Below are 26056 nucleotides of genomic sequence, written 5' to 3'. Positions count from 1 at the left end.
TAACTCAAAGTGTCAAGTTTCAAAAATGAAAGTCTGATTTTCAGGTAAAAATGGAGTAAACTTCACACATTTCCCTCTAATATTTAATTTGTCTTTAGTCACAATCGTTAAATAAGCTGCCGTAATACAATGAAATCATCCTCTCTGCTTTCTGTTTGCTGCTGCTCCATGGTGACGCAGTTGTGTGAGTGGAGAAGTGGCACATTAAGGTGTCTTAAATTGAAATTAGGCACTTCATCCCAGTGGCCCACGGTGATTCTGTTCATCAGTGATTGCAAATTGAGTGACTAACATCCTCATTCAAACTTCACTGTTTGAATCACTTTCATCATCTTCCACTTTCCTCTCAGCCGCATCTTCTGCTGGTACTGCACCGATCGAAACAAATAAGCTAAAAGATTTATGTTTGTAGTTTAGTTTTCAGTTCATGTCCACAGGCTGAGAGAGAAGGCAAGTACAACCTGTCATGTTTGCAGGTTCTCAGTCTGGATGTCTAATGCAGGAGAAAACTGGAGATCAAGTTGAATGGATATGATTTATGCAGGGAAATTTTGCTTGTGATTGCTGATTCTGAATTAATCTTACACAAGCAGCATGCTTGTTGACCTGTGGATGTACCCTTTTCCGTACCCTGAATGTATTGTTTGAGAAAAAGCCTTCCAAGCCATACATTTCTAAGTAGACCCCCCTTCCCCACCCCCAAGACACAAAGGCACTCCTGCACGTTCCATCTCAAGGTTCATGCTGGTTTGGAGTTTGGCTGCTGCTGCTGTCATGAGTATTCTATGTCCACGTAAAAGCACCAGCAGCATGGAAGCAGCTGCTAAAAAGCTTTACTGGAAATGGAAGACACAGAGCAAATAAAGCTGGCTGATAAAAAGTAGGTTTGACAAAAACCTTATGAGGCATGCAGTAAGAATACAGTCCTGTTTCGCTGCAGCAAGACACGCGCCCACTTTTTTTTTTTATTAAAGGGAATGGATGCTCAAATAGAATCTGACTTCTGTTCACATGATGAATGTCTCACTTAGAAATGAAGCTCTGCAGTTGTTCCTCCTCACAGCTGAATACTGATGACCTGAAGATAGGAAAGCATAAAATATTTACAGGCTCACTGTCACCTTGAGACCTCGTGTGCCACACACTGCAGTGATCTTAGTGGGGAATCTGTTGATGAGGTTTGGCTTATTGTTTAGAAGCTGGCTCAGCAATTAGGATTAGAAATGCTAAAGCAGAGCTGAAATAAAGAACAGAAAATTTCCTTCTGCGTAGGTTTAAGACACACTAGCTCTGTAGTGAACTCACATTCCTTTCAACAACTTGCTACTTTTTCTGTGTCCACTTTTCAAAGCTACACTGTCTGAGACTGAAACGGGGAACCTCCTTTTAGCTCCTTTCAGCAACTAATTTATTGCAGATTTGAGCTCAGTTCAGATTAAGCTCTTGTCACCGGTGCTAGCATGTTGCCATCCAGCTTCTTTGGCTTTCCTCCAGTGGCTTCAAAGGACAGTGTGCTCCTGTGACATTATGTAATGGGATTCCAGTTAGGAAGGCAGACATTTGGACTTGAAATCGTCACCATGAGAGAAGTCACAAAACTGGAAAAGAGAGCAAAAAGAGCTGTAACTCATAATTATTAGCTAAGACAAGTTTGTTGGTTAGTTAGGATTTCAAAAACAAGCAGTGTAACAAATACTTTAGACGTCTGTTTTTGAATAAGAAGCACATTCTGGATAGAGGATAAAGATTAATGCCTCTTATTGTGATACGTCATTAACACACTCGATATCAGTACTTTGTCTGAACATACAGGCTCTAAATTGATTCGTCCAGCGATTAGTTGAACCAAACTTATTTCTATCAGTGTATTTAGAGATTTGTGTTACTCACAGTGTTTTACGACAGCTTGTTTAGCTTATTTTCACTGTTAGCATTTTGTCTGCTGTCATGCTGTTTCTTTGGAGCCAGTAGTGACCGTACTGGGATGAGAGGGCTGAGTGCCAGGTTATAATCATCCGTAAACTGTAGACATGCAGTGTGAGACACAAATAACTGTTTATTTGTACTAAGTAGAGTCCAACACATTTATCAGCGGGCTGATATTATAGACTTATTATTTGCTGGTAAATGAAGAGGATGGGAGAATCAGCCTTCCATGTTATCAATGTTGACGTTGCATAGTTTGTCCACCAGAGTGCAGCTTGTCCTGTTGTCATGACATCTTTTGAATGCCATAATCCACCAGCCGATGGATAACTACACGTAAACAGATTTCCAAAATTTTGGAATTTTAGGCAAATCGCGGTCAGTACTGTCAAACTCTAATATTATACACATAAAACACTAAAACTGCACTCAGCAGAACTGAAGCACAGACTTATTGAACACACTGTTAGAATATTAACCACTAAGAAAGTGATATTATTTGTTAGATAGCTGCACCAACAATGCTCCGAAAGAACCAGCACCACATACATGACAGATTTGGAAAATGCCATACAGAGTGAAGCCAACTGGAACTGGACGTATTGTTGATGACTGACTGCAAGTCTGTGACAGAATTTCTGTGTCACAACATAGCCAGCTTTAGCAAAGGGCAAACTATCATCATGGCTATAATTCTGATATCATGTGTATGAAAGTGATTTGATAGGCATTGGTAGTATTTACTATTAGATTGGTTCTTTTTTGGGAATCAGAAGCCCCTTATAAGATTTGGAGAAGTCTTCAGTATACTATTCATATGACAGCAATCAAGCATACCTGCGCACGGTTCGTGCACCTGGATAGTGTTTTAAAATAACAGGAATAGAGAATAAGGAGGTGCTGCTGGAACCAGATGAACTTCGGACTTTCTTTATGGTTACAGGTTTTGAGAGAGGGAAGGAGGACCTCTTGCCACTGCCTTTGAAAGAGGACTCTCATTCCATATCTAAGAGCAAGGTAAGAAAACTCACTCCACTGAGCTGATGCACCGTAAAGGCTAAGAAGGAATGATGGGTTGCTTCAGTGTGTAATGAGACCAGAGAATAAGGGAATTACTGCACATCTCCTTTCCTTTTCCGAGTCTAGCCTAAGGCGTGAGAGAGCCTACATTGAGATGAATCATACATCGCATACGCTGCTAAACATCAAACATTTATCAACTAAAATTCGGACTCGACCCGTCTTTCAAGCGAGCTCAGCGTGGAGGCTCGTCTAGTTTATCTGTCGAGGTCCTCATCAAATATGTCAGTGCAAACGTGGGTGTCTCGAGACTTCCTCTGAGTCACTGCACAGACTCTATGAAATTGTTTTCATGAAGTATGAAGAGATGATGATCCATGCATGATGGTTAATTTAGAGATTAAAAGAATCTCTCACAGAGGCTTGCCAGGAGGAAAACAAGAGTTAAAATAATGTGTGTGTATTAAAAACATCCAGATGACATCTTAGGTGACTAGTTCAGATGCACAATCAAGCCCAAGCTGTGGTTTACAGCAGTCCTTATAGGAGTCGTACTCTCAGCAAAATAAATCTGAACGTTTGTGAAAAGTACAAAAGATTTGGAAGGAGGGTTTTAGCTTTGTTGCTTACTATCATGTAACCTCCATTCTGTCACCTACACTGCTTGTGTGTGTGTGTGTGTTTACAGCCTTAAATAGCTCACACACACACACCTATGTGGCCACTATAGGTCGCTCCGGCTGGCATGTGACGGGATCTGGCAGAGACACACCAGCAATTTTAAGCTTTGTCCTAGTAGCAGAGCTAAGTTGGGTTCTACCATGGAAACGCATGAGCTTGGTCGGAAAAAGATCTGCTAACCTCAAATAATGTCCCCGTGTTTTAGTAGACTGTGTTGGTTGTGTGATTTCAGGTAACTTAATTTGTCTTTAAGAGGCAAAACTTTGCTGACATTTACGTTTACACTTTACAGACTACATTAGGCATTTTACCGATTTTTCTTTTAGTTGCCTGGAACAGAAATTCCCAGATTACCAGCATTACTATTACTAAGGGTCTTTAAGGTGACCCCACTGGAAGTCTCCAACCTTTCAAGGGTGTGTTAACCGTTAGAATGAACAAACATGTGGCTTAAGAACAGATTTTTCTCATTTGAGTATAAAAATGAAGAATAAAGATCTTGATGTGACATCTCCAAGATCTGCCTTTTCTCTCCTGTGTTCTCAGTCTGAAACAAAGCTGTACAATGGTTCAGACAAGGATGTGTCGGCGTCTGGGGGGAAGCTCACCAAAAAGGAGTCCCTCAAGGTAAGTGAGCTCAAAGCGGCTTAAGTCTTGCGTATCCAGACGCTTAATTCTAAGGGCAGGCATAACGAGTCTTAATGAGGCTCTTTCATGGAGAGTGTTACGTATAGCTCAATCACTGATGCTTGTCAACATGACGATTTACAGTGTTTGTATTCAAACTGCGTGCCATTAGAGGTCATGTTTTTTGTTAAAAGCTCATACTTTTCTTCATGTAACAAATGTCAGAGTGAGTAGGACACAGTATAGTCAAACATGTTGAAAAAAACTCAGAGGTGATGATTTTGTCCTTCAAACTTTACTTTAGTCCACCTGCCGCAGGCACAGTCTTGCAGACCTCCGAATATAAATGCGTTTCAGCTCCCACAGCTTGCATTAATTTGATGTGCGCTTTTTCCACACTTTAACCTCCTAAGACCCGACCTGTAGACATTAGTCAGACGGATTGCTTCTTTAATCATAAAAACATTGCTTTTGCAAAAGTGCTTTAGGAATTATTGCTTGGAACTGAATTTTGTGAGAACATATTGCAAAGTATGTGTGCTTGGTCTTTTTTTCTTTACTCAGTAGTGTACTGCAGCACTAATTTAATTGGAAAAATACAGTCTAATTAGAATCAGTCTTTTAAGATGATGCTTTAGACCCTAATAATTCATTTCTTTCCGACGAATATTTCTAATCAATTTCATTTTTGGGGGGTTTGTTTGTTTTAATCAAAATCCAGTCGGTACAAATGTTTTCTTTCGGGAAGTTGTGTATGTTGGGCCACACTTTAACTGATGATGTATAGAGAAACACAGATTTTTAAACCTGTGGTGCACTGGTGTCATGCACATGTGCAGGCTTAAAGGGAGCCATTAAATGTAAAAGAGTGTACTCGACAGTCAAACAGCACCCTGGTGTTAATGTGACAGGGACACAGAGGAGTGTGATTTCACTCATAGTTTTTGTTGCCAAATGGAATTCAGTGGGAAGCCATGTCCACATAATGATGTCTTTGCATTGTCCCGCCCTCTGTGTTCCCTGTAGGTGCAGAAGAAGAACTACAGGGAAGAAAAGAAGAGGGCAACCAAGGAGCTGCTCAGCACCATCACTGATCCTTCTGTCATCGTCATGGCCGACTGGCTAAAGGTGGCGCATCCCACATTCAGTGTCTGCCTTGTGCTCTATATATTTGCATTGACAACTTGCCCTTAGGCCGGCATAAAATATAACAGATTACTTTTGCATTAGGAAAAATAGTGTTCCCAGCTGCAACAGTAAGACAAAGAATAAAAGAATCCCTTCAGGTTTTGGTAGCGTTTTTGAGTACCTGACTTTTCCCTGCAACTGTCTGCAGATCCGTGGCACTCTGAAAAGCTGGACCAAGCTGTGGTGTGTGCTGAAGCCAGGCGTCCTGCTCATCTACAAAACTCACAAAAACGGGCAGTGGGTGGGAACGGTGCTGCTCAATGCCTGCGAGCTCATCGAGAGGCCCTCCAAGAAAGACGGCTTCTGCTTCAAACTCTTTCACCCCCTGGAGCAGTCCATCTGGGCTGTCAAGGTCAGAGTGGACCTTTAAAAAGCATTAAGTCAGTTATGTAAATGATCCTAATGTAGCATCTTTTTAATTAAATTATGATTTTCAGACACCTTTTTAGAAAACTAACAAATAACTAAGAGAGCAACATAATAAACACAACACCATCACAATAATCTAGCTAAGTGTAAATAATAGTAAACACTAAATATTGAATGTTATTGTGCAGCAGGCAAGACTGACAGCGCATGTTCACTATTAAACACATTGTAACAATTTGTTTAAAGCATGCAGCAAGTGCACAGTTAACAAAAACGCTACAAAACAGTTATTTGCTCAAAAATGGCTCCGTTTGGAATCATCTCGTAGGCCCCGACTGCATTCTACTTCCTATGGAGGTCTACAGGGATTTGTGTGAAAATTGCTGTGATGTACTCAATGAAAAAATCACCATGAGAACAGTTGACGTATAGCATTTGATTATGACATGATTTTTCTCAATATATATTTTTACATAGAAGCCTGCACGTGTTTGTTTGCTAGTCATCAATTGCTGGTATTTTCAGGCATCTAGCGAGTTCATAAGCTACTTTCTATCATGTCAAACAGCAGGCGTATGATCATTTTACCTTAGAAAGTGGTACCACAGCAGTGCCACTACAGCACACTTGTGTTTTTAAACAAGTGTCTGCTGGTTTTGGCTTAATTTTCTTAGAAATTGTTTCCCATTGTTTATAACAGTGTAATCATGAATGCAAAGCCAGACTGGTTCATTATGCAGACAGAGTTTTTCTTGCTGTCCATCGATGAGCAAAGCAGAATAAACTCTTACACATAATTAGGACTGAAAGGGCCCTTCAGTTAAAAACACTCATTTGTCCCCTGCAGTTACAATAGCGAAGCAGATGTGGATGTTAACTGTATAATGAAAGCCATGTCTTTGTTTCATTTAGGACACACACAGAGGAAAATTATACCTCCAGCCAGCCTATTTCAGTTTTGGCAGTTCTCATTTTCCATTGTCCCCGTTTTCAGCTCGCCCTGCTTTCAGTCCACTCCAGTAATTTAGTATTCATCGCTGACCTTGCATTTCAAGCCTCATTTTTCGTTTGTTTGTATTATAAAAATACAAAACCTTGAATCACAATTACCAGTTTGTTTTGCATTACAGCGTTCCTGCTCTCCACTATTGAAATAAGCACTTCACCGGCTCTGTTTCTGTGCCCTCTATGCTCTCTCATTTGCATAATTACATATCTGTAATGCTGGATTGTTTCTGTTTGCGCATGAAATGATGTAAAACGAAAAGAGAAAATATAAAAAACTTGAGATAAAATAAAGAAATCACAATGAAAGACTTTTGAAAAGAAGAAGTAAAACACAGATCAAGAAACTGAGTAACTAGGTGAATGTTTTTAACGTGCATTCCCGTCCTTTCTTTGTGTCTTATTGTTATCAGGGTCCTAAAGGAGAAGCAGTCGGCTCCATCACGCAGCCGTTACCCAGCAGCCACCTCATTTTCCGTGCTGCCTCTGAGTCTGATGGTAGGAGACAGGCTGTCATTTAAAGCCATTTCTCTGACTTTTGTCAGCAGCCGCTTACACTGACTGATTGAGATAAACTATCAATTTGCATAATATTGGCATAAACAAAGCTGTATTAGTATCAGATGAATAGCAGATGATCTGACAGTGAGTGGCCTTCATTGGAAGAGGCACTGATCATCTTTGTTTTATAAACCATCTGCTATGTTTTGTCTCCGGCACGCTGATAAAGGAGACCTGTTCTGCTCATTTCCAGCCTCATATTTCTTTTTGTCTTAACTACAGTAGATGTGTATGACTCACAGTGCAAATGAATCATTATTTATCTTATATTGGGTCAAGGTGCCTCTGTCTGAAACAAGCATCTGTAGCTGTTTGCCTTCGAGTCCTGTGATCTTTCTTCATCGTTTTGTTCTTAAAATAGAACATTTGAACAAAAGGTGGGAAAGGCTTATGTGCTGGTAGACAGAATTTTATTCCTTTTACTCTTTTCAGCTTACAGTGATTTCTTGTACATACACTCACTTTGTTATTTAAAAAGTTTAACATAAAACAACATTTAAATGTGTGTACATGTGACAGAAAGGAAAAGCATAATGGGCCCACTTTAAACAGGAACCAGGCAATCGTGGCCTAACAACGTTAGCGTTTCTGGCCACAATCTAATCAAAGGTACATTAACCTTTATTATCTGAATCAGGCTGTTAGAATAATTTGTAATGTAGTTTCCAGGTAGTGATAAAGAAGCAAGGGTGGAATAAGAAATATGGTTAAATGCTCTGTTTGCTTTAATGCCAACATAGGAGACTTTAACTGCGGGTTGAACGTTGAATAAGGTGGGATGTGGAAAGGCTGGAATGGCTGTTTGTTATGAGGGCGGATGTGTGTATATGTGAATCTCAGTTTATGTCTGTGTAAATGTGAGAAAATGAAACAAAAGGAGACTTTGTGATAAATAGAAGTCTGTTCGAAGATACAGCAAGCGTGTCCTCTGTGTCTCTGTCCGTGGTGCTGAAACATCCATTCCAGCCTCTCCATCGTCCACTCGGTCCCTCTCCATGGTGCTGAAATAACTCCTGTTTTAGAAAGACTTCCAAAGTGAAAAAGCTTCTTAACTCACCCAGAGTTGATTCTGATGTGTGGTGAGGGGCTGTTGTGATTCACCATGAGTAGATTTCATGAAAACAATAATTCACAAAATGGTTTCTGCGTCTTGTTTATCAGCTTAATTCCTGTTTCCAGGCCGATGCTGGATGGATGCCTTGGAGCTGGCCCTGAAGTGCTCCAGCCTGCTGAAGAGGACCATGATCCGTGAGGGGAAGGATGACATGAGCACTGTAGGCACTGGTGGGGAACACTCCATTAATTTCTACAGCCTCCTCAGAGCCCACAACATACACGGTTTCCAGTGAGTAGGAAATGTCATTTACATTAGATTGTAGAGCTCAGCTATTACTGATTTTATGGATTTAAAAATTCTTTCTATGATATTCCCCTGCTTCTTACAGGTTCAATGACAGCGACCATTTGAAAGACCCGGACCTGTACTCGGACAAGTCAGATCGGGAAGGAGAGCAGGACCACGAGGAGTCAGATCCAGAGGGGCTGGAGAAAAGTGAGGAGAGTGACAGCGACACATCAGAGCGTCAGGACGACTCGTACATTGACCTGGACCCAAATGAGCATCTGCGTGAAACCCCATACCTGGAACAGTCCCAGGAAGAGTTAGGAGAGGTATGGAACAGGGGGTGGGGGTGGGAGGCTGCAATTTTGCTCTCCTTTGAACGTCAACAAGAAAAAGCATTGCAGATGAGATGTGATTGTACCACTAGGATACAATCTCCTAGGATTTGTAGCAGCAATTTTCATCTTTAAAACTTCATCTGAAGGCTTGTTTTTAATAAAGTTTCTCACATAATGAGGAGAAATTAGCATGTTGCTCTGCAGGGCTATTCAGCCTGTAACATGGACGAGCTTTGATCGCAGTGTGCGTGGGTGTCTGCGAGGGATGTGAGGATAAGTGTGAAAGACACAGATTTCCGTCCTGATGAAATCTAAACAAGACAACTCAATAATTAAACACTGACTGAAGCAAAATGTTTACACTCGAGCTAATGAAAGCACCATTTGCACAAAAAGCCATGTGAACTTTGAAGCTTGTGGATATGCATAAAATTTGAAAGTAGCGTTAACAAAAGTAAAAAATAAAAAAAAGTGTCAATCTGTCATATATGTTACAACAGGACACATGCAATTACTTAACCTGTCTGCTGTTTTCTGACTGTGTCCTCAGGCTGGTGAAGCTGCTCAGACAGAAACTGTATCAGAGGAGAACAAGTCTCTGATCTGGACCCTGCTGAAGCAGGTTCGACCTGGCATGGACCTGTCCAAGGTTGTGTTACCCACTTTTATCCTGGAGCCAAGATCCTTTCTGGACAAACTCTCTGATTACTACTTCCATGCAGACTTCCTGTCAGAGTAAGACATTCCATTTACCTTGACCTTTGTGAAACAGGCTTATCAATTGGGAGTAATTTGATGTGAATCAATGGTAATCGGACTTCAGCCTGCAGAAAGTGGCATTAGACTGTAAACAAGTTGGCCTGGCTTTGACTTTCAAAAGAGAGAAAAAAAGAGTGTTTGTGTGATGGAGCATCAGTTCAAGCTTTTGCTTCATTCTCAGGGCTGCAATTGAAGAGAATGCCTATAACCGGATGAAGAAGGTGGTAAAGTGGTACATCTCTGGATTTTACAAAAAGCCAAAGGTCAGCATAGCTTTTCTGCGTCAGCTGTTGGTCACATGTGTTGTATGTACATGACCCTAAAATCATGTTTGATGGTGCTTTTGAATTCACAGGGGTTGAAGAAGCCCTACAATCCCATTATTGGAGAGACATTCCGCTGCATGTGGCTCCATCAGAAGACCAATAGCAAGACCTTCTACATGGCAGAACAGGTAACAACAATACTGCTACCGAGAGCTGCCTGATAGGCTCATCTGTTACACTGAATTTGGCTATATGAGGAGTACATATCAGATAATGTTGACAGGGTAAATCGATGACTGACAGCTTACATTATTTATTTTATAGGTATCCCATCACCCTCCAGTATCAGCCTTCTATGTCAGTAACAGGAAGGACGGATTCTGCCTCAGTGGAAGCATCCTCGCCAAGTCCAAGTTCTATGGTACAAACACGCACAGCACACTCACTGTTTAGTGCTGCTCTAATATTACTTTGACATTTTAGCTCTTTGGTCTATTATCTACTTTTGACTATCAGTACTGTTTCATTGTTTTAGGAAACTCGCTGTCGGCTATACTGGACGGGGAGGCTCGCCTCACTTTTCTCAACCGAGGGGAGGACTATGTGATGAACATGCCCTACGCTCACTGTAAAGGTTCGAATGAATCTTTTTCCTTTCACACGTCACTCATGCTGTGTGAACAGTGCTGTAACATCACTGTTCTGTTGGACATCCAAAGCACAGGGGTGGCTGTAGCTCAGGAGGTAGAGCAGGTCACCTACTGATCGGAAGGTTGGAGGTTCGATCCCAGGCTCCTCCAGCATGCCAAGTATCCTTGGGCGAGATACTAACTCCAAGTTGCTCTCCGATGCATCCATCGGAGTATGAATGTGTGTGAGTGTAGTTAGAAAGCGCTCAGTATAGAGGTAGTGCTTGTGAGAATGGGTGTGACTGGGTGAATGTGGCGTGTTGTATAGAGCGCTTTGAGTACTCCGGGAGAGTAGAAAGGCGCTATATAAGAATCAGTCCATTTACCACATTAGCTCGCAAAAACCTGCCAAATTAACTTTGCTTTGTAGGTGCTGATCTATTTACCTGTTTACCTGTAACCTGTGCGTTCTTTTATAAAAACAATCTGCTAGGTATCCTATATGGAACCATGACTCTGGAGCTGGGTGGTCATGTCACCATTGCTTGTGAGAAAACAGGCTACAGTGCACAGCTGGAGTTCAAACTGAAGGTATGGCTTTGTTCTGTAGTTTAAAAAACTTAAAAAATACTTAAGTAAAGTACTAAAGTACTTATTTAATAGTAGTAAATAGTGTGTAAGGGGAGGCCTTTAGGCTTGTGAAGTCCTAGATTTTGTAGTAACTGTTTAAGACTTTGAAAAAACTCAGACTCACATGATTTTTCTGAATATCTCCTCCACCCTTCCTGAAAAAACATCCCACCCCCTCCAACCACGCCTCGCACCATCATCATTTACCAACTAGCGACAGGTACTTTTATGATAAAGCAAACAGGGTAGCAAATTTGTAAAGATAGTAAAAGTTTAAGAAATCCATTTATTTTGTAATTGCTGCCCCTCAGTTTTATATCCCTAAAGTGGGCAAACAGAACCTTGGGTTTTGTGTACCTTCTGGTACCTTAAACATGTAAGCGATTGCCATTGGCAGTTTCTACAATGTTGTTTTCTTTTAATTGGTCTTCAATGAAAAGCGGTCGTATTAGTAAATTCTCTATGAGTAATAGTAAGTCACAGGATCTTTTTCTCGTACAGTAACTGCAGCAAGTAAACTGCTTTATATCCTTTCCTATTTCTTCTCCTCTCTCCTCTCCCATCCCTTCCTCTCTGCCTCCTCTTCCTTCTCTTTCCTCCATTTCCCGCCCTGTTGTTTCCGTTTTTCCTGCAGCCTTTCCTGGGCAGCAGTGACTGTGTTAATCAAATCTCTGGAAAGATCAAGCTGGGAAAGGAGGTGTTAGCTACACTAGAAGGACACTGGGTAAGACGCATTCTCTGTGTTCCTGTAATCACTGCCTGTTTCATAAAAAACACAGATACAACATGTATCTGTATATATTTTGTATTGTGTCTTTAAAATCATTATTGGATTGATGTGTTGACATTTTGCTAATATTAATTCCTTATACAGAAATGAAATATATAACCAGTAATACAAGTTGCTGTGTTTTCTTCTGGTTTAAGAAAAGCTGGCAGATTTTATCAAACTAGACACGACTTTATACCCACAGAAAAAATTAACTTCTTAGTAAAACCTTCCCTTTGTTAGTTGGGTAATGTTTCAAAACTACCATGTTAAAAGCTATTTTTGTACTTTCCCCCTCAGGATAGTGAGATCTTCATTAATGATAAGAAGACTGGGATAGTGGACACTTTCTGGAACCCCACGACGGAGCTGAGGCAGAGCCGACTGACTCGTTGCACCGTCCCACTAGAGGAGCAGGGAGAGTCTGAGTCAGAAAGGTGAGCTTTGATTCGACTATTATCAGAGTATTGACTGTCAAATGTAATAGATTATCTGAAATGCACTTACTACATTGTGCAAAGGTTTGATGCTTCTGCAAACCACTTTGCAACCCCTTTTGCCGGAGTATTGCTGCTGCTTCTGGATCAGAGCTACACAGCCAAATCCATGTTACTGCACATGGAACTGTAGCTTTGTTTCAGCTGTAGTGGTCCTGATTGAAACAAAGAGTCTTATCTTTTAGTCTTTCATTAATGCTTTGTTTTTCCTTCTCAATCCGGCAGACTGTGGCAACACGTGACACGAGCCATCAACAACAAGGACCAGACCGAAGCCACCAATGAGAAGTTCATACTGGAGGAAGCTCAGAGGAAGTCGGCACGTGAGCGGAAAGCCAAATGTGAGGAGTGGAGTCCTGCCCTGTTCGAGCAGGACCCCATCACCGGAGAGTGGCATTACAAATATGCCGAGTGAGTGACTCCTCTGTTGCTCGTAAGCGGGTGTGGTTTGAAATCACATTAAATTCAACTGTGTGTTTAATGGAGATAAGAAAGCGCTGAGGTATGAGCTTCATGCATGTCTCTGCTGGGAGATACCGACAAAGCAGAGCTGGTGAAACTGTAGTAAAAATGACAAAAAACAGTTAAGCTTGTGTTCTGATGTGTTCACCTTCTGCTGGCGTCATTGGAGACAGAATTTGCATGCACTGGACGTCACTTCCGGAAGTCTTTTACAAGCGTATTTGCAGTCAGCTGGTTTTAAATAGATTTCCCTCTAAAGGTACATTTTATTTTTTGCCTCAGTCTCAGAATGCCATCTAGTGGTGATCCCCTATATGCATAGGTGATGTCCAGTTTACAGTTATTTACTGTTATAATGAGAATGTTTTTGTGTGTAAGATACAGTATGCTAGATGAGAAAGAGGAAAACTGTGAGCGGTATTTATATCAGAAAAGTTATATTTATCCCTCTTCTTTTTCATCCTTACTGTGTTTCTTCGTCTCTATCATCCTTTTCTTCCTCAGCACAAGGCCTTGGGATCCACTCAATGACCTGATCCAGTTCGAGAAAGATGGCTGTATCCAGACCAAGGTCCGACACCGCACCCCTATGGTACGTTCTGGCAGTCTTATTAGTCTGAGTAACCAGGGGCCGCGGAGGGACAATTGCAAATGCCAGGTAGGTTGTCCAAATCGAAAACCGCTGTGAAGCAATGCATCTCGCCGTCTCAGCCATCTTCCATCCATGCATCTCAAAGCACCCTGCGCACCACCTTCATTGTGACTTCTCTGTGTTGTCTTCACGGTGCTGCCACCACCATCGTCGCTTCTGCTCCACTTTATTGTGATGTTTTTTTTCTTAGTGCCACCACCTTTATTTTTACCTTTCTTGCTGTTCGCTCTCAATGCGACGGAAGGTCTTGTCAGACTGCATGCTGTAGTAACTGGATGACAAGGCATTCTTCCTTTGTTCACTCTGAAGAGACGAGCATTGTTCAGCATGAAGGAGTGCACGAGCAGTATTTGGAAACATTGTTTGGCTGCAGGCTCTTCCACACATTGTGAAATTTCAGAATAGTATTAAAAAGTTCAACAGAAAGCAGCAAAATTCTTCCACATGAACAAAACATCACTGCTGGAGCTCAGACTGGAACTTTTACTGTTATTTAGCTCTTTGTTTTGTTTCAGTAGGTGGCTACTTCTCCTGATAGCTACGTTGTGCACAACCTATCAGCACCAAATAACACTCAAAAAGTTAGAATCTCATTTAACTTAACGTAATAATTCGTGGCTAATTATTTATTTTAGGATGTGGAGGAGACCAAAACAGAGATAAAAGGAGAAAAAACTTTTAGTTTTCTAAAATTTGCAAAACGTGAAAGTGGTCATTTCCTACATTACACCCAAAAGCAAGAACCATTTCACCCTCATCAGTCTAATCCTGATCGTCACGCCTTCCTCACCCAACTCCAACTGTTTTTGTGCAGTGTTTGTTGGACTCTTAAATTTGCTAGTTAGTCGTAAGAAGAGGCTAAAGGTTTCTGTGGACCAGTCAGTCTGGCCTCTTTGCATCCACATGTGTTCAGAGTAACCACCTGCCAGGAGCCAAAGCTGATCTGAAGTTTGTCCCTGGTGGATAAATCAGTCACCATCAGTGCTTTCAGGCTTTTGCTTAACTGTTGCCAAATGTTGTCCAACAGGGCTGACGCTGTCCCCCGGTTGGAGTCAGTCACGCTTCTGTTAGGCAAACTTTGACATGCTTTTCTATGGCCCAGATCTTTACCTGGCAGAGTTAAACATCTGTGGAAGAAATGATTTGAATAAACAAGCTCAAGGCAGGTTTGTTCATTTGGGATGCTGAGTATGTGTTTTTTGTTGACCAGTTGAAATTAGCCTAACAGCATGCCTCGCACATCCGCCGTTTGCATCAACACTAAATAGCATGTTTGTCTGTGTGTTTATTTTGGATTTGTCAGTCCAAGATGCTGAAATTTGCCTTCTTTTCTGACACGCTTGTGTATTTATCCACACATGTGCCGACAGGTAACGGTGCCAAAGAGGAAACACAAGAGTGACAAGCCCAAGAGTCCAGAGAGCGGCTGCTCCTCACCTGAACCCGACCACCAGGACTCATCCGGCAGCGAACGTGAGCCACACACACTAAAACTCACATCTAAATACGCACATACGCAGGCTGAACAGTCAATATAGTCAGTCAACAATGTTTACTGACAAAATTTATACATACAGCTGTGAATTTATTCATCTAAATGTCTGTTGTTGCTCTTGTTAGATGAGGAATTTGTGATACAGGTAATAAAGGGTCTTGATGACAACAGCTTTGCATATGTAGATGTTGCTACTGATGAGAAATTAGACTTTGTGACACACCCATGAATCATATGACTCATGTGTACAAACGCTTAGAAGAAGTCTGACTTTAATACATACGTCTGCATTATGTAAGTGCCCATGCGTTTATGGTTTTAAACTTGTTTTGCTCTACTTTATCGCAGGACACAAAAGCAAGCATAACAATCGGCTGAGGAAAAAAGGAGCAGACCTCAGCGAACTTCAAAGTGCCATTGAATCCATAAAGCAGACGCAGGAGGACATTAACAGGTGGGAAGTATAAGTCACACTGTGAGGCGACTGTGGTAATACGCTGGACCTTTTAGCACTCACACGTAGCATCTGTGTGTTTGCAGGACCATCACCGTGCTGCGGAGTCGTGCCGCGAGTCGGGTGGAGGGCAGCTCCTTCCTCCAGCAGCGTGACTACATCATCATCATTTTTCTCATCTTCCTTCAGGTCCTGATCAACTACATCTTCAAGTAGCAGCCATACCCCCAGAGACAGTGATGTCCTCACACTCACACAAACACGCCCTCTGAGCTTCATGGGGGCGGACTCAGACTTTGACCTCTCACAGTTAGTGACTTCAACAGTCCTCTCCAACTCTCTTCTCCTCTGTCTTTATTAGACTCACTTACATGTATCCAGAAAAGCAGACTCTTCAACACAAAGAGAGACTTTTTTAAAACATATTTATTTGGAACCAGTCTTTTGGAAAATCTGGAGAGATCCTCAGATTTCAAAGTGGAGAGGAGCAGCGGTAAGGAGAAGTCAAAGGCGAGAGTTTGGTGTGAATAAATGTTGACTGCCACCTGGAGGCGTGTTGATTTGCCTTGATGTAAGCGGCAGAGACAGCAGCCATTTTTAACCTGTTGTTTGTTTGTTTTTCTGATGGAGTGAAATCACTCTGTCGGTTCACATTTCACCTCAAACAGGTAATCGTTTACCACACAATCAAGGACCACAACTCAGATCGTAACAGAGGACAAATAGATCTCTGATTTTAATGTTTTTGTTTTTATTCTTTTGCTTCTTCACTTCGCGTATCCTTTGTGAGTTGATGTCTGCTCAGAGCAGAAAACTAGCGATGAGGGAGACGGGGCTGGGGGACGCAGTCCAGTCTGTGGGACTTTTTTTATTGTAACGGCTGGAGATTCCACACGCGGAAGTGGCAACCGCGACAGAAAACACACAAGGGACATTGTCGTAAGGAATTAAAGCTATAATTTCTGCTGTATAATAAAACTCCACATTTTGCATACAAAGTCAGTGTTTAAAAGAAAAGTCAGACATTTGACACAATGTCAGTGTATACTGTAGGTAGCATGTACAGACAGGAGCAAGGTTAGGACACTAGCCCTATGTATTTTGTATTTTGTTTTAAGGCACAAATGCACTGGAAATGTCAGATGTTTGTATGATTTATACACTTTTTATCTGTGGACATGAAAATGCTTTTACACTTCTTTCTCATCAACAGGAGGAAAAAAAGATACATTTCTTTTGGCCGTTTCAGTGATCACTGCCCTAGATTTCAGGTAAAAGCAGGTGACATGTTTTTATCTGAGAGCTCACTGTAAGAAACTGGATTTAGCAACTCTAATGAGTCAGCCAGGCTGAATGATGTAGTCGCTCCTCTCAATGGAAGAGCGCAGGAATTAAGTTGACTTTCTTTGCCGAGATAAGCGATGGGATTGGCCAGCAGCTGCTTGGTAAAAAGAGCTAGCGTGGGTAATGGTCTGACCAGAAAAGCTCACTAGTCAACATGTTTTATCTTATTGCTTCTGCACAAAAACCAAAGTGTATAAGAGTCCATAAAACCAGCAGTGGACCTGAGCGGTTCCCTTCTGTGGCTCAGAATTGGTAATAATCCACCAGCCTTCAAAGAGCTGGTCAGCTCTTTAGAGCCCCCTTTGGTGGTATTTGATCTTCTTATCTAACATACAGCAAAAAACTGAGTGGGTATATTTCCCAAACTGAGCTGGGACTACTCCTTCAGAGAAAATATTAAAATTGCATACATGAGCTGGCCTAATGGTCTCTATATGTGAATACAGCCTCCAGATCAGGCTACAGTTGAGCAAAGTTGCCACTTCGTACAGCGCCTTCATGACGAGTCCAGTTGAGAACATCGGTCACCTTGTTCCAGTGCTTTTGAGCCCCAAATACTAACCAGGACAACTACAGTAGACTCTTTAGTAAGTTACTAGTAAGAGGAGGATGTAGACTCCTAAACCGTCTTCATAGTAAACCATTCCAAACGTACGCAAGTACCAGCCAAGCTCAGTGTGTAGCGTAGGAGTCGATCCTTTTCACTGTGTAAATATCTAACGGCATTTCAACACCGAGGTTTGCAATACAGACACTCGCTCTGTGCACAAACCATTGCTTTTAACCTTGTGTGTCAGTCTCTCCACTGCTCTGTAGATACACAGGGATGTAGGTCGATACAAAAAAGAAGTTAACATTGGGATGCACAATTAGAACTCCCATTTAAAAAAAGAGAGAAAAAAAAGGATCCCAGTGACCTCGATTTTACAGAGGTGTAGAAGTTACATTGCGGTTCTAGTCTGTTGCCTTTGTCTTTGGACATGCGGATGCTGAAATTAGTCTCAGAGATGGTTCGAATGACCCCCGCACTCATCCAGCTTTACAGTTTAAAAGGTTACAGCCCTGTGAGGACTGCGTTTAGCATTACCGCACATAAAAACAACTCCCAGCAATCTGCTAGCAGTAGCAGTGGTGTAGTCATATGTGATTGATTCGAGGATGAAGGCAGCACATCAGAACCCCGCTACCTGACCTTCTGACAAACAGCGTATCAGGTGCTAGTAAGTAAAACCAGTCTAGGCCATTCAGAAAGATCCAGACCGCTTTGTGGACCATAGCTGAACATTTTGTATATCTCTTCGCCTGTCATGATGTTAGCCTTGTTGAAGTTTACATATTTGATTGCCTCCGCCGTCAGCAGACTGTTAAGCGATTTAAACTTTGTAACTCCCACACAGGTATGAAGAAGGAATGGTAGCATTGGCAAGAGCCAGCTACCCCCCACCCCCGGAGTTACCCGGCTGGCCCGTGTGCGTATCTGTGTTTTTGTGCATCGTCATTGCCTCAATCGCTCATCTTAAATCGAGAATCTAGATGTTAGAGTTTGGAGAAATAAGTATATACCAGTGCCTTTTAGAGTGGGACTGTGGAGGGGGGGATTAAGTGTAGGCCGTGGAGGTAAAAGAGGATAAGCAGTGGGGGTTTTTTGGGGGGAAGGGGCACAGATATAGCCAGAGTATTAAAGGGGACCTATTCTGGTATTTTATAGTTACATTTAGTAATTATTAATGGAATTATTTCATAATTCCTACTTAACTCTGTCCCTCACTTCCTGCTGTGTGTGTGAAACTGCTGGTTTTAGCTCTTGGGACTTTCCCTGAACATCCATTTAATTCTGATTGGCTACCCCTGTCTTCCACAGACTAACATTGTGTTTGTAAGCCCCACCTCCTCCTCAAGAAAACTTGGGAGTGTTCAGAGCAGTCTCAAGTCTGAGCTGTGGACTCACACTTACATAAACATTGGTCGTGTTTAAAATGAGCGTCTGTTATTGGGAGGAGGTGTAATAGGTCCCCTTTAAGGTGATGTAACAATGAAGGGAGCGGTGCAGTTGGGGTGAAATGGGACTCTGTTGTTTGAGTGGATGTGCCATACAAAGCCTTAGAAATGAGTTCTGAGCTCCACAGGTCGCCACCCCACCTGGCTTCTCCTGCCTCCCCTCCTGAAGCGTTGCCATAGAAACGCACCCTTTCAGTTTCTGGATGCCGATTCCTGCCACAGGAGAGAGAGGGAGTGAGGGAGCCCTCCTCTTCACTGTCGTCCTCGTCTCTCTCACTCTGTAACGCACCAACTTCAGAGGGAAACAAACATCTGTGCTGTCAGTTGTTGTCGCCGTGTCTGTAAATTAATACATTTTATTTATTCCTCTTTTATATTTGGATTCATGTTTACCTTTTTTTCTTGCTCATAGCTTTAGGTCATTGTTCTTCTTCCTTGTTCTTTGTTGTTTTACTCTTCGTTACATCAGCGTACACATGGTCAGCTCCCACTGTTCCTCACCCTGAATACTCACACACTTTGGGTTGTTTTGGGGTTTTTTTTTTTACATATCCGAGTACCTGAATATATTTACTGTGTCTCCATGGCAACTATAACTTCTTGGAAGTTTATGTTCACATGTAACATAACACAAAATAAAGACAAATGGACAAGTGACGTAAGGTGTTTGTATTTGCTGCAAAGACGCATTCTTATCCAAACCAAATGTTGTGACGTTTACGTGTTTATACTGAATTTAATGAGATCATCACATGTTGTGTGTGTTTTGGTTACTGCATAGAAGTTCACAATGGGAATAATGTGTCATGTAGAACGCTCCGAAGTGAAGGTGTGGTCGAAGACATCCAAATGCAGGCCGATGCTGAGCGGCTAGCTTAGAGAAAATAATCGAAATAACATCAGCAAAGGAAAAAAAACCCAAAGAGGACTGGTTTACATGTATTTTTATACGGTCATGATGGACTGAGTGACTCCAGTATGGACAAGCCCGATAAAGTCTGTCATTTCAGCTGTCATGCTCCTTTCATCCACACACCCGAGGACAACAATGTCCAAATATTACGAATAAATATTTGTGAATGCAGCCCTCATTCATTCTGTTTATTCCCATTTTTAAATCATCCCCTGGTTATTTGATTTGTCTGCACAGGTTTATATTTCAGCTGATAATAATATAAATAATAATAATAATAATAATGGATTGGATTTATATAGCGCTTTTCAAGGCACCCAAAGCGCTTTACAATGCCACTATAAAACTACCATGAGTGATTTGAAAGCATTTAGTTCAGTGTAAGTCAGCTGGACTTCCATTAGAGGGCAGTGTAAAGCCTTCCAGCATAACTCCAACCCCTAAGCCAACCACCCCACCTACCCAACAGTAGTTTTAAGGTATGAACTGACACCGGGCTGTTTCATTTCATCACAAAGAACATAAGCCACGGCTATAACAAATGAATCACGATGATTTCACTATTGCACATGTATGCCACTACATGTGTCACAGGGCACATAAACATATAACAGTCATTACATTGCAGTGTTTTGGGTTTTTACTGTAGTGGTTTACACATTCGCCTAACAAGCGAAAGGTCCTCGGTTCATTTCTGAGAGATGAAGCGCATCATTGGGGTTTGCGTCAGCTGCCAAACCAAAACGCAGATCTGCTTCCTGTGATGACAGCTTGTGAATAACGCAGCAGCTTGGTATTAAGCCTTTTGCAAGTTTCTGTAATGGTGTGTGAGATTGCTACTTATTTTAGTTCATTAAAAAGATGCCTCATCTTTGAAAGTGACTTCCAAGTTGCACGCTTCCATTGAGTAGTCATCCGTTCTATCATTTCCTCTTCCAAGGACGTTGGTGAGGGTTGACAGAGAAGGGCTGTCCTTCCTGTCCCTCTCAGATAACTGCAAAACATCTGATATCAATCCCCAACCTGTACCTGTGCTGCTCTGCTCTGCTCTTTTGCATCATCACTGATCAGTCGATGAAGGGAAGGAGGGAGGTCGGAGTGAAGCAGGGAGTCACTAAGAAACCGGGACTAAAAGGAGTTCAGATTTTAAAAAGGAATGAAGATTTAAATCTCCTCACAAAGGTGAGAGGTAAACTGCCAAGATGTATCCTCTGGACAGAGGAAAGAAGGCAAGGAGACATGTTGGGGCAATGGGGAAGAACAGAAAAGCATTCAAAGAAAGAGGTTGCCAAAGAATATGAAGGATAAGCAAAGAGATGGGAAAGGATAGAGGGGAGTACTGGAAGGCTAGGTGTTCTGCAAAGAGAGAGGAGGCAAAGAAAAGCGAGTTATATGTGAGGCTGGACCATAAGGGAGGAGAACAGGACTTGCATTGATAGAGATCAGGCTGGAAAGGATGTCCAGCAGGTTAGGATGATCAAGGATGGAGATGGAAATGTACTAACGAGTGGAGAGTGTGTGCTGGGAAGGTGGGAGGAGTACTTTGAGAGGCTGGTAAAAGATGAAAATGAGTGGACAGATGGAGGATGGTGATGGATGCTTCTCCACTTGTATCTTTGTCCCTGTAGAATGATGGGCTTTAAATTATAAGGAAATGGCTTTAAAACCTTCCCAGACTGATAGACTAAGTTGCCGATAACTTTTCCTTCCAAGCATCGCGTTAGAGACCTAAGTGAGAAAATGCTGCGAGGCAATGTCAAATGTAAATAAAAGAAGAATGCACTGATTTTATAAAACATTTGTTTTCAAAGTACAACATAGAAATCATATCAAAAGCTTAAACTGAGACATTCTCCTATTTTATGAAACATATTTTATGATTTGGGTAAAAAATGTAGGATGTCTTAACTGGGTCACAGTTAATTTAAAAATGGACTGAGGCAAAGTGAAAAATCGTTATGTGCTCAGAGTAATTCAAATGTAAAATTGTTCTTGGAAAACATGGATACTGCAGCCTCCAGGCTAAAGAGACCTCCCGGCTTATGAGTGCTAACTTAAAAGCCTGCGACGCTGATTGTATGTGGGGGGGGGGGGGGTACATACTTTTGTGACTGAAAAATGATCATAGAAAGAGGAGGGATTCTGACACAGAGGTGGTTATTGAATGGGTGAGAGGGAGGAGCTTGACAATCGTGAGCAGGTGAATGACTCTCCTTACTTTACAGGTCCAAGTTAGCAAGCACTGAGGAGGGAAGCTTCTTTGGGGCAGGCAAAAAGGGAGGGAGACAGAAAATATCCAGGTGGTTTGAACCTGGGAATGCAACACCTCTAAACACAGGGAAAACAGAGTTACACAAGGAAGAAGCAACTAGCATACATCTCAGAGGGTCAGTCTAGTTACCGCCTTAGTGAGCATAATAAACTGGCGAGGAAAGGCAGGTTGCACAGGTTTAAATCGCTCTCCCGCTGATTGCTTGCAGATTGGATTGCAGGTGAGGCAGGGGAGGTCCCATCCAAAAGGGGAGGACCCACAGCCACAGATGGAAAACCTCCAGACACGCCAACGGACCATGACACTTTTCTTTTCTCGTGTCTTCAATTGTCTGATCTACGAGTTGATTTTTCTTTTCCTCATTTTGAGTTGAAATACTGCATACTGACAAGGATAAGCAAACTGTATATTTTAATAATTTATTGAACAAAAATATATGAAAACAAATAAGTTAGTACAGAACTTAAGAGTTCAGCTTCAGCTTTAAAACAAACACAGAACACAGAATTTAAAGTTGCCCACTCCACTGAAGCAAACACAACATTCCCACCACCACACCAAGTCATTTCATTCACATAGACTTCTTTTGCCATACGAACATATTTTGACCAGTAGTTTGTCTAAGAAGAAATAAATACTGAGTCTAATGTTTTGGAAGAACAGAAGAGATAATCAGAGGGGTGGAGTTTGCACCACCTTCATCAAAACAGGGACTGAATAATGGGTAGAGTTTCTCAGTGAAGTTACAGCCAGTAAAGGAGTAGATGAGAGCTGCTGCTCCTACATCATAAAAAGACACCAGACCCTCTTCATAGTCCACAAACACGCCCACTTTCTGTGGTTCTGCTTGCAGACTGAGACAGATTGAGGGGCCAACAACAGCTTTGTACTGATTTCCATTTCTCAGCCGAATGGTCCAGTAGCCATTTTTGGGACACAGTGGCTTTTTCTCTTTCCTGTTTATTGACTCGTTGGCCACTCCTAAATCCCACTGAGTTTTTTCATTGACCTGAACTTCATAGTAAAATCTTCCTGAGGAAAACCCCTGCTTTCCCAGAACATTTGCATAATAAATGCATCTCTTGGGGGTCTCGGGGAAATTCTGCCTTTTGTTACAACTAGATACTTGTTTCCCATCATCGGACAGGACGAGGTTAGGATGTGCTGTGTCGGGATCCAGAGTCACATCCACTGCGTACTGCTGAACCCTCTTCAGCTCCACATCATCGTGCAGCTTCTTCATCTCTTTACTGAGTGTCTGCTCCAGCTGAGCAACAGCTTTCTTCACAATCCCCTCGTATGACGAGTGAACTGTGACCTCGGTCCAGTCTTTGGTGGGTGGAACAGGGTTCAGGGATGGTAAACTCTGGAGAAACTGGAGGTGGTCTCCAGTGTGTGAGAGCTGCTCCAGCTCAGAGATGTTCATCCTCAGCTCAGACACTTCTTTCTCCAGCTCTTTGATGAAGCCTTGAGCCTGGCTCTCTGTTGTTTTCTGCATCCCTTCGATCACACCATCGAGCTGATTCCGACTTTCTTCTATACACTTGATCAGACTGTCAAATATTTGCTCACTTACTGTTTTCTCTCTCTCTGCAGCTTCCTTGCTGCACGTTAACAATTCTCTGAAGTTGTTTATTTTCTTTTGTCTTTCTCTGATCATCTGATGAATTTTACCCTCTCTTGCTTCCACTTCGGCCTTCTTTTGCTCATATTCTGTTTTCAAAGGAATGGTGAGATGTCCCTTGTGATTGGACTGCTTGCAAAGTTCACACACTGGCATCCGGTCAGTCTTGCAGAAGAGCTCTAAAGGTCTGTTATGCTCCTTACACATTCTGTCTTCAAGGTTCTTTACAGGATCAATCAGCTGATGCCTTTTCAGGCCTGTGACTCTGCGATGAGGCTCCAGGTGAGTCCTACAGTAGGAAGTCAGACACTGCAGGCAGGACTTCACAGCCTTCATCTTGGTTTCACTGCACACCTCACATGAAACTTCTCCTGATTCGGCTTGCTGTTCCTCTGCTCTGCCATTTTTCTTTACGGTGGACTGTTTGAACATATCCACCATCTCAGATAAGATGGTGTTGACGCACAGCTCTGGTCTGCTGTGGAAAACCTTAACACACAGTGGACACTGACAGCAGAGACTAATATTCCAGTTTTCTGTGATGCAGGTCTTGCAGAAGTTGTGTCCACACGGGATGGTGACTGGATCAGTGAAGACCTCCAGACAGATGGAGCACAGAAACTGATCTTCAGACAGATAGCTGGTTGCCATGATGTCACGCTGAGAGCAAAAGTGAAAGTGTGACTGGCAGCAGTAAATTTAAAACGTTTTAAAGTATGCACCAACATTTTGTTGAATAATTTTCAAAGAATTCTATGAGTTTATTTCTTTGAATTAAGAATGAAATCAGAATCAGAATCAGAATACTTTATTGATCCCTGGGGGAAATTATTTAAAAGCAAAACTATTCAGGAGACAGATTCACATCTTGTAATATGCTGAATATGTGTGAATGCTGGCTGTTTAAACAGCTCTTTGGATTTAAAAAAATCTCTACTTGCGCGTACTTGTCGAAGATTTAGTCGTGTCAGCGACACTTTACTGGAAGTTTTTCAGAGAGTTGTAAGGATCAGCCTCACCTTGGGTTCAGATGAGTCTTGTGTTTACTTTCATTTTTCCTTCAGTCATGTTCTCATGTTTCCTTCTTTCAAGTGAAGCTCCGCCTCTCACCGCAGGTAAACTGTCATCATTTTAAAGACATAGTGCTCTTTGACACAATGTGAATAATATTATTTCAGATGAATTACATAACAGCCCTGCTACCAGCACCAGGAGTTTCTCACTCCTAGCTGTAGATTTTGAGTTGTCTTCTTACCCAAAAGACAAGAATATAGAGAACGAGACAATAAATGAAGCAACCAAACAATCAAATGTTTTTGGGTCAAAATCAGGCAATGAAACAAAAAAAAAAACCCTGGTTGAGATCAGTTTTACAATATATATTATATATAAATCTATATTAAGCTGAAGATGGAATCTGTACTGTTTCCCTAATCTTTAGCTCTTTCATTCATTCATGGCTTTGGCATTTCAGTGTCACAGCTCCCCTCCTCCTGCCTTCAATCTTCACTGCAATGCTCAGCTGTCCAGCCCAATCTCCCTGTTAACATATGCAAAACAGACGCACCCTTTTAAAATCAGAGGCTTGTGTGCAAGCTTTACTAGCACCATGCTAACTTCCTGTTGTGGAACAAAGCTACAGTCTTCTTGATAAAATGATACAATACGACTCAAGATTAGACCACAACCAGTATCTTCACTTTTTTACATAATAAGGCTCTCCTCTTGGCGTATTTGATCAAGTTATATTGAATACTATCAAAGTAATTATTTCTGGCATCTTGATCTGTCCTTCAAGAGATCGACACATCAGCCAGCTATGTATTGTTATTGGCAGAGATAATTAGAGGAGTTATGTTTTTTACATGGAACAAAAGAGCCAGTGTCAGCCTGTTTTACCTTCTGACCCCGGTCAGTGGATTGAGTCTTCTAGCTGCATGCCATAGTATCCTTGGGCAAGATACTAAACCCAGAGTCGGAGTGTGAATCTGTGCACAAATGTTAGACAAGGAGCTGAGGGGTAGAAACAAGCACCTGCATAAATGTGTGTGTGTGTGTGTTTGGTTGTATGAGGCTAGTGGGGAAAAGCACTTTGCATGCTCTGTTAGAGCAAAAAGGCATTATATAAGTAACAGTCCATTTACAATTTACCTTAAAAATTTACCTTCTGCACACTGTGTTTATATATTCTAGGAAGTACCTCCAGAACACTCCTCTCTTCTCCTCGCTGTCCCT

The 26056-nt window shown here is 41.9% G+C and overlaps 2 protein-coding genes across 13 annotated transcripts in view; one reads left to right on the top strand and one right to left on the bottom strand.

Moving 5' to 3' along the window:
- Positions 1-19669, top strand: part of osbpl8 (oxysterol binding protein-like 8) — a 95244-nt gene extending 75575 nt beyond the window's left edge. For 9 of the 11 annotated variants that reach the window (XM_040050812.1, XM_040050813.1, XM_040050814.1 and 6 more), the window contains 20 exons: positions 2870-2943; positions 4174-4254; positions 5281-5382; positions 5591-5794; positions 7230-7314; positions 8557-8722; positions 8823-9048; positions 9608-9792; positions 9998-10079; positions 10172-10270; positions 10407-10503; positions 10618-10716; positions 11205-11302; positions 11976-12065; positions 12411-12547; positions 12833-13018; positions 13574-13727; positions 15092-15194; positions 15565-15670; positions 15757-19669. In XM_040050812.1, coding sequence (XP_039906746.1) covers positions 2870-2943; positions 4174-4254; positions 5281-5382; positions 5591-5794; positions 7230-7314; positions 8557-8722; positions 8823-9048; positions 9608-9792; positions 9998-10079; positions 10172-10270; positions 10407-10503; positions 10618-10716; positions 11205-11302; positions 11976-12065; positions 12411-12547; positions 12833-13018; positions 13574-13727; positions 15092-15194; positions 15565-15670; positions 15757-15886 — 2504 coding nt within the window. In that variant the 3' untranslated portion in view covers positions 15887-19669. The remainder of the gene's footprint in view (positions 1-2869; positions 2944-4173; positions 4255-5280; positions 5383-5590; positions 5795-7229; positions 7315-8556; positions 8723-8822; positions 9049-9607; positions 9793-9997; positions 10080-10171; positions 10271-10406; positions 10504-10617; positions 10717-11204; positions 11303-11975; positions 12066-12410; positions 12548-12832; positions 13019-13573; positions 13728-15091; positions 15195-15564; positions 15671-15756) is intronic. The other 2 variants (XM_040050817.1, XM_040050823.1) reach the window with 1 other exon arrangement.
- Positions 19670-22592: 2923 nt separating this feature from the next.
- Positions 22593-25491, bottom strand: LOC120745734 (E3 ubiquitin-protein ligase TRIM39-like). Of its 2 annotated transcripts, none has more exons than XM_040050825.1 (2): positions 24769-25491; positions 22593-24481 (listed from the first exon to the last, which is right to left on the bottom strand). In XM_040050825.1, exon 2 carries the CDS (start codon positions 24470-24472, stop codon positions 22841-22843), a length of 1632 nt encoding a protein of 543 aa, XP_039906759.1. In that variant the 5' UTR covers positions 24473-24481; positions 24769-25491; the 3' UTR covers positions 22593-22840. The 2 variants fall into 2 exon arrangements, with proteins under 2 accessions (XP_039906759.1, XP_039906760.1); XM_040050826.1 differs by having other exon boundaries at positions 24841-25491.
- Between the last annotated feature and the right edge of the window lie 565 nt (positions 25492-26056).

This window comes from Simochromis diagramma, unplaced genomic scaffold, assembly GCF_900408965.1.
Source record: "Simochromis diagramma unplaced genomic scaffold, fSimDia1.1 OVJJ01000131.1, whole genome shotgun sequence".
NCBI classification, from domain to species: domain Eukaryota; kingdom Metazoa; phylum Chordata; class Actinopteri; order Cichliformes; family Cichlidae; genus Simochromis; species Simochromis diagramma.
This window is presented reverse-complemented; position numbering and strand designations above follow the sequence as displayed.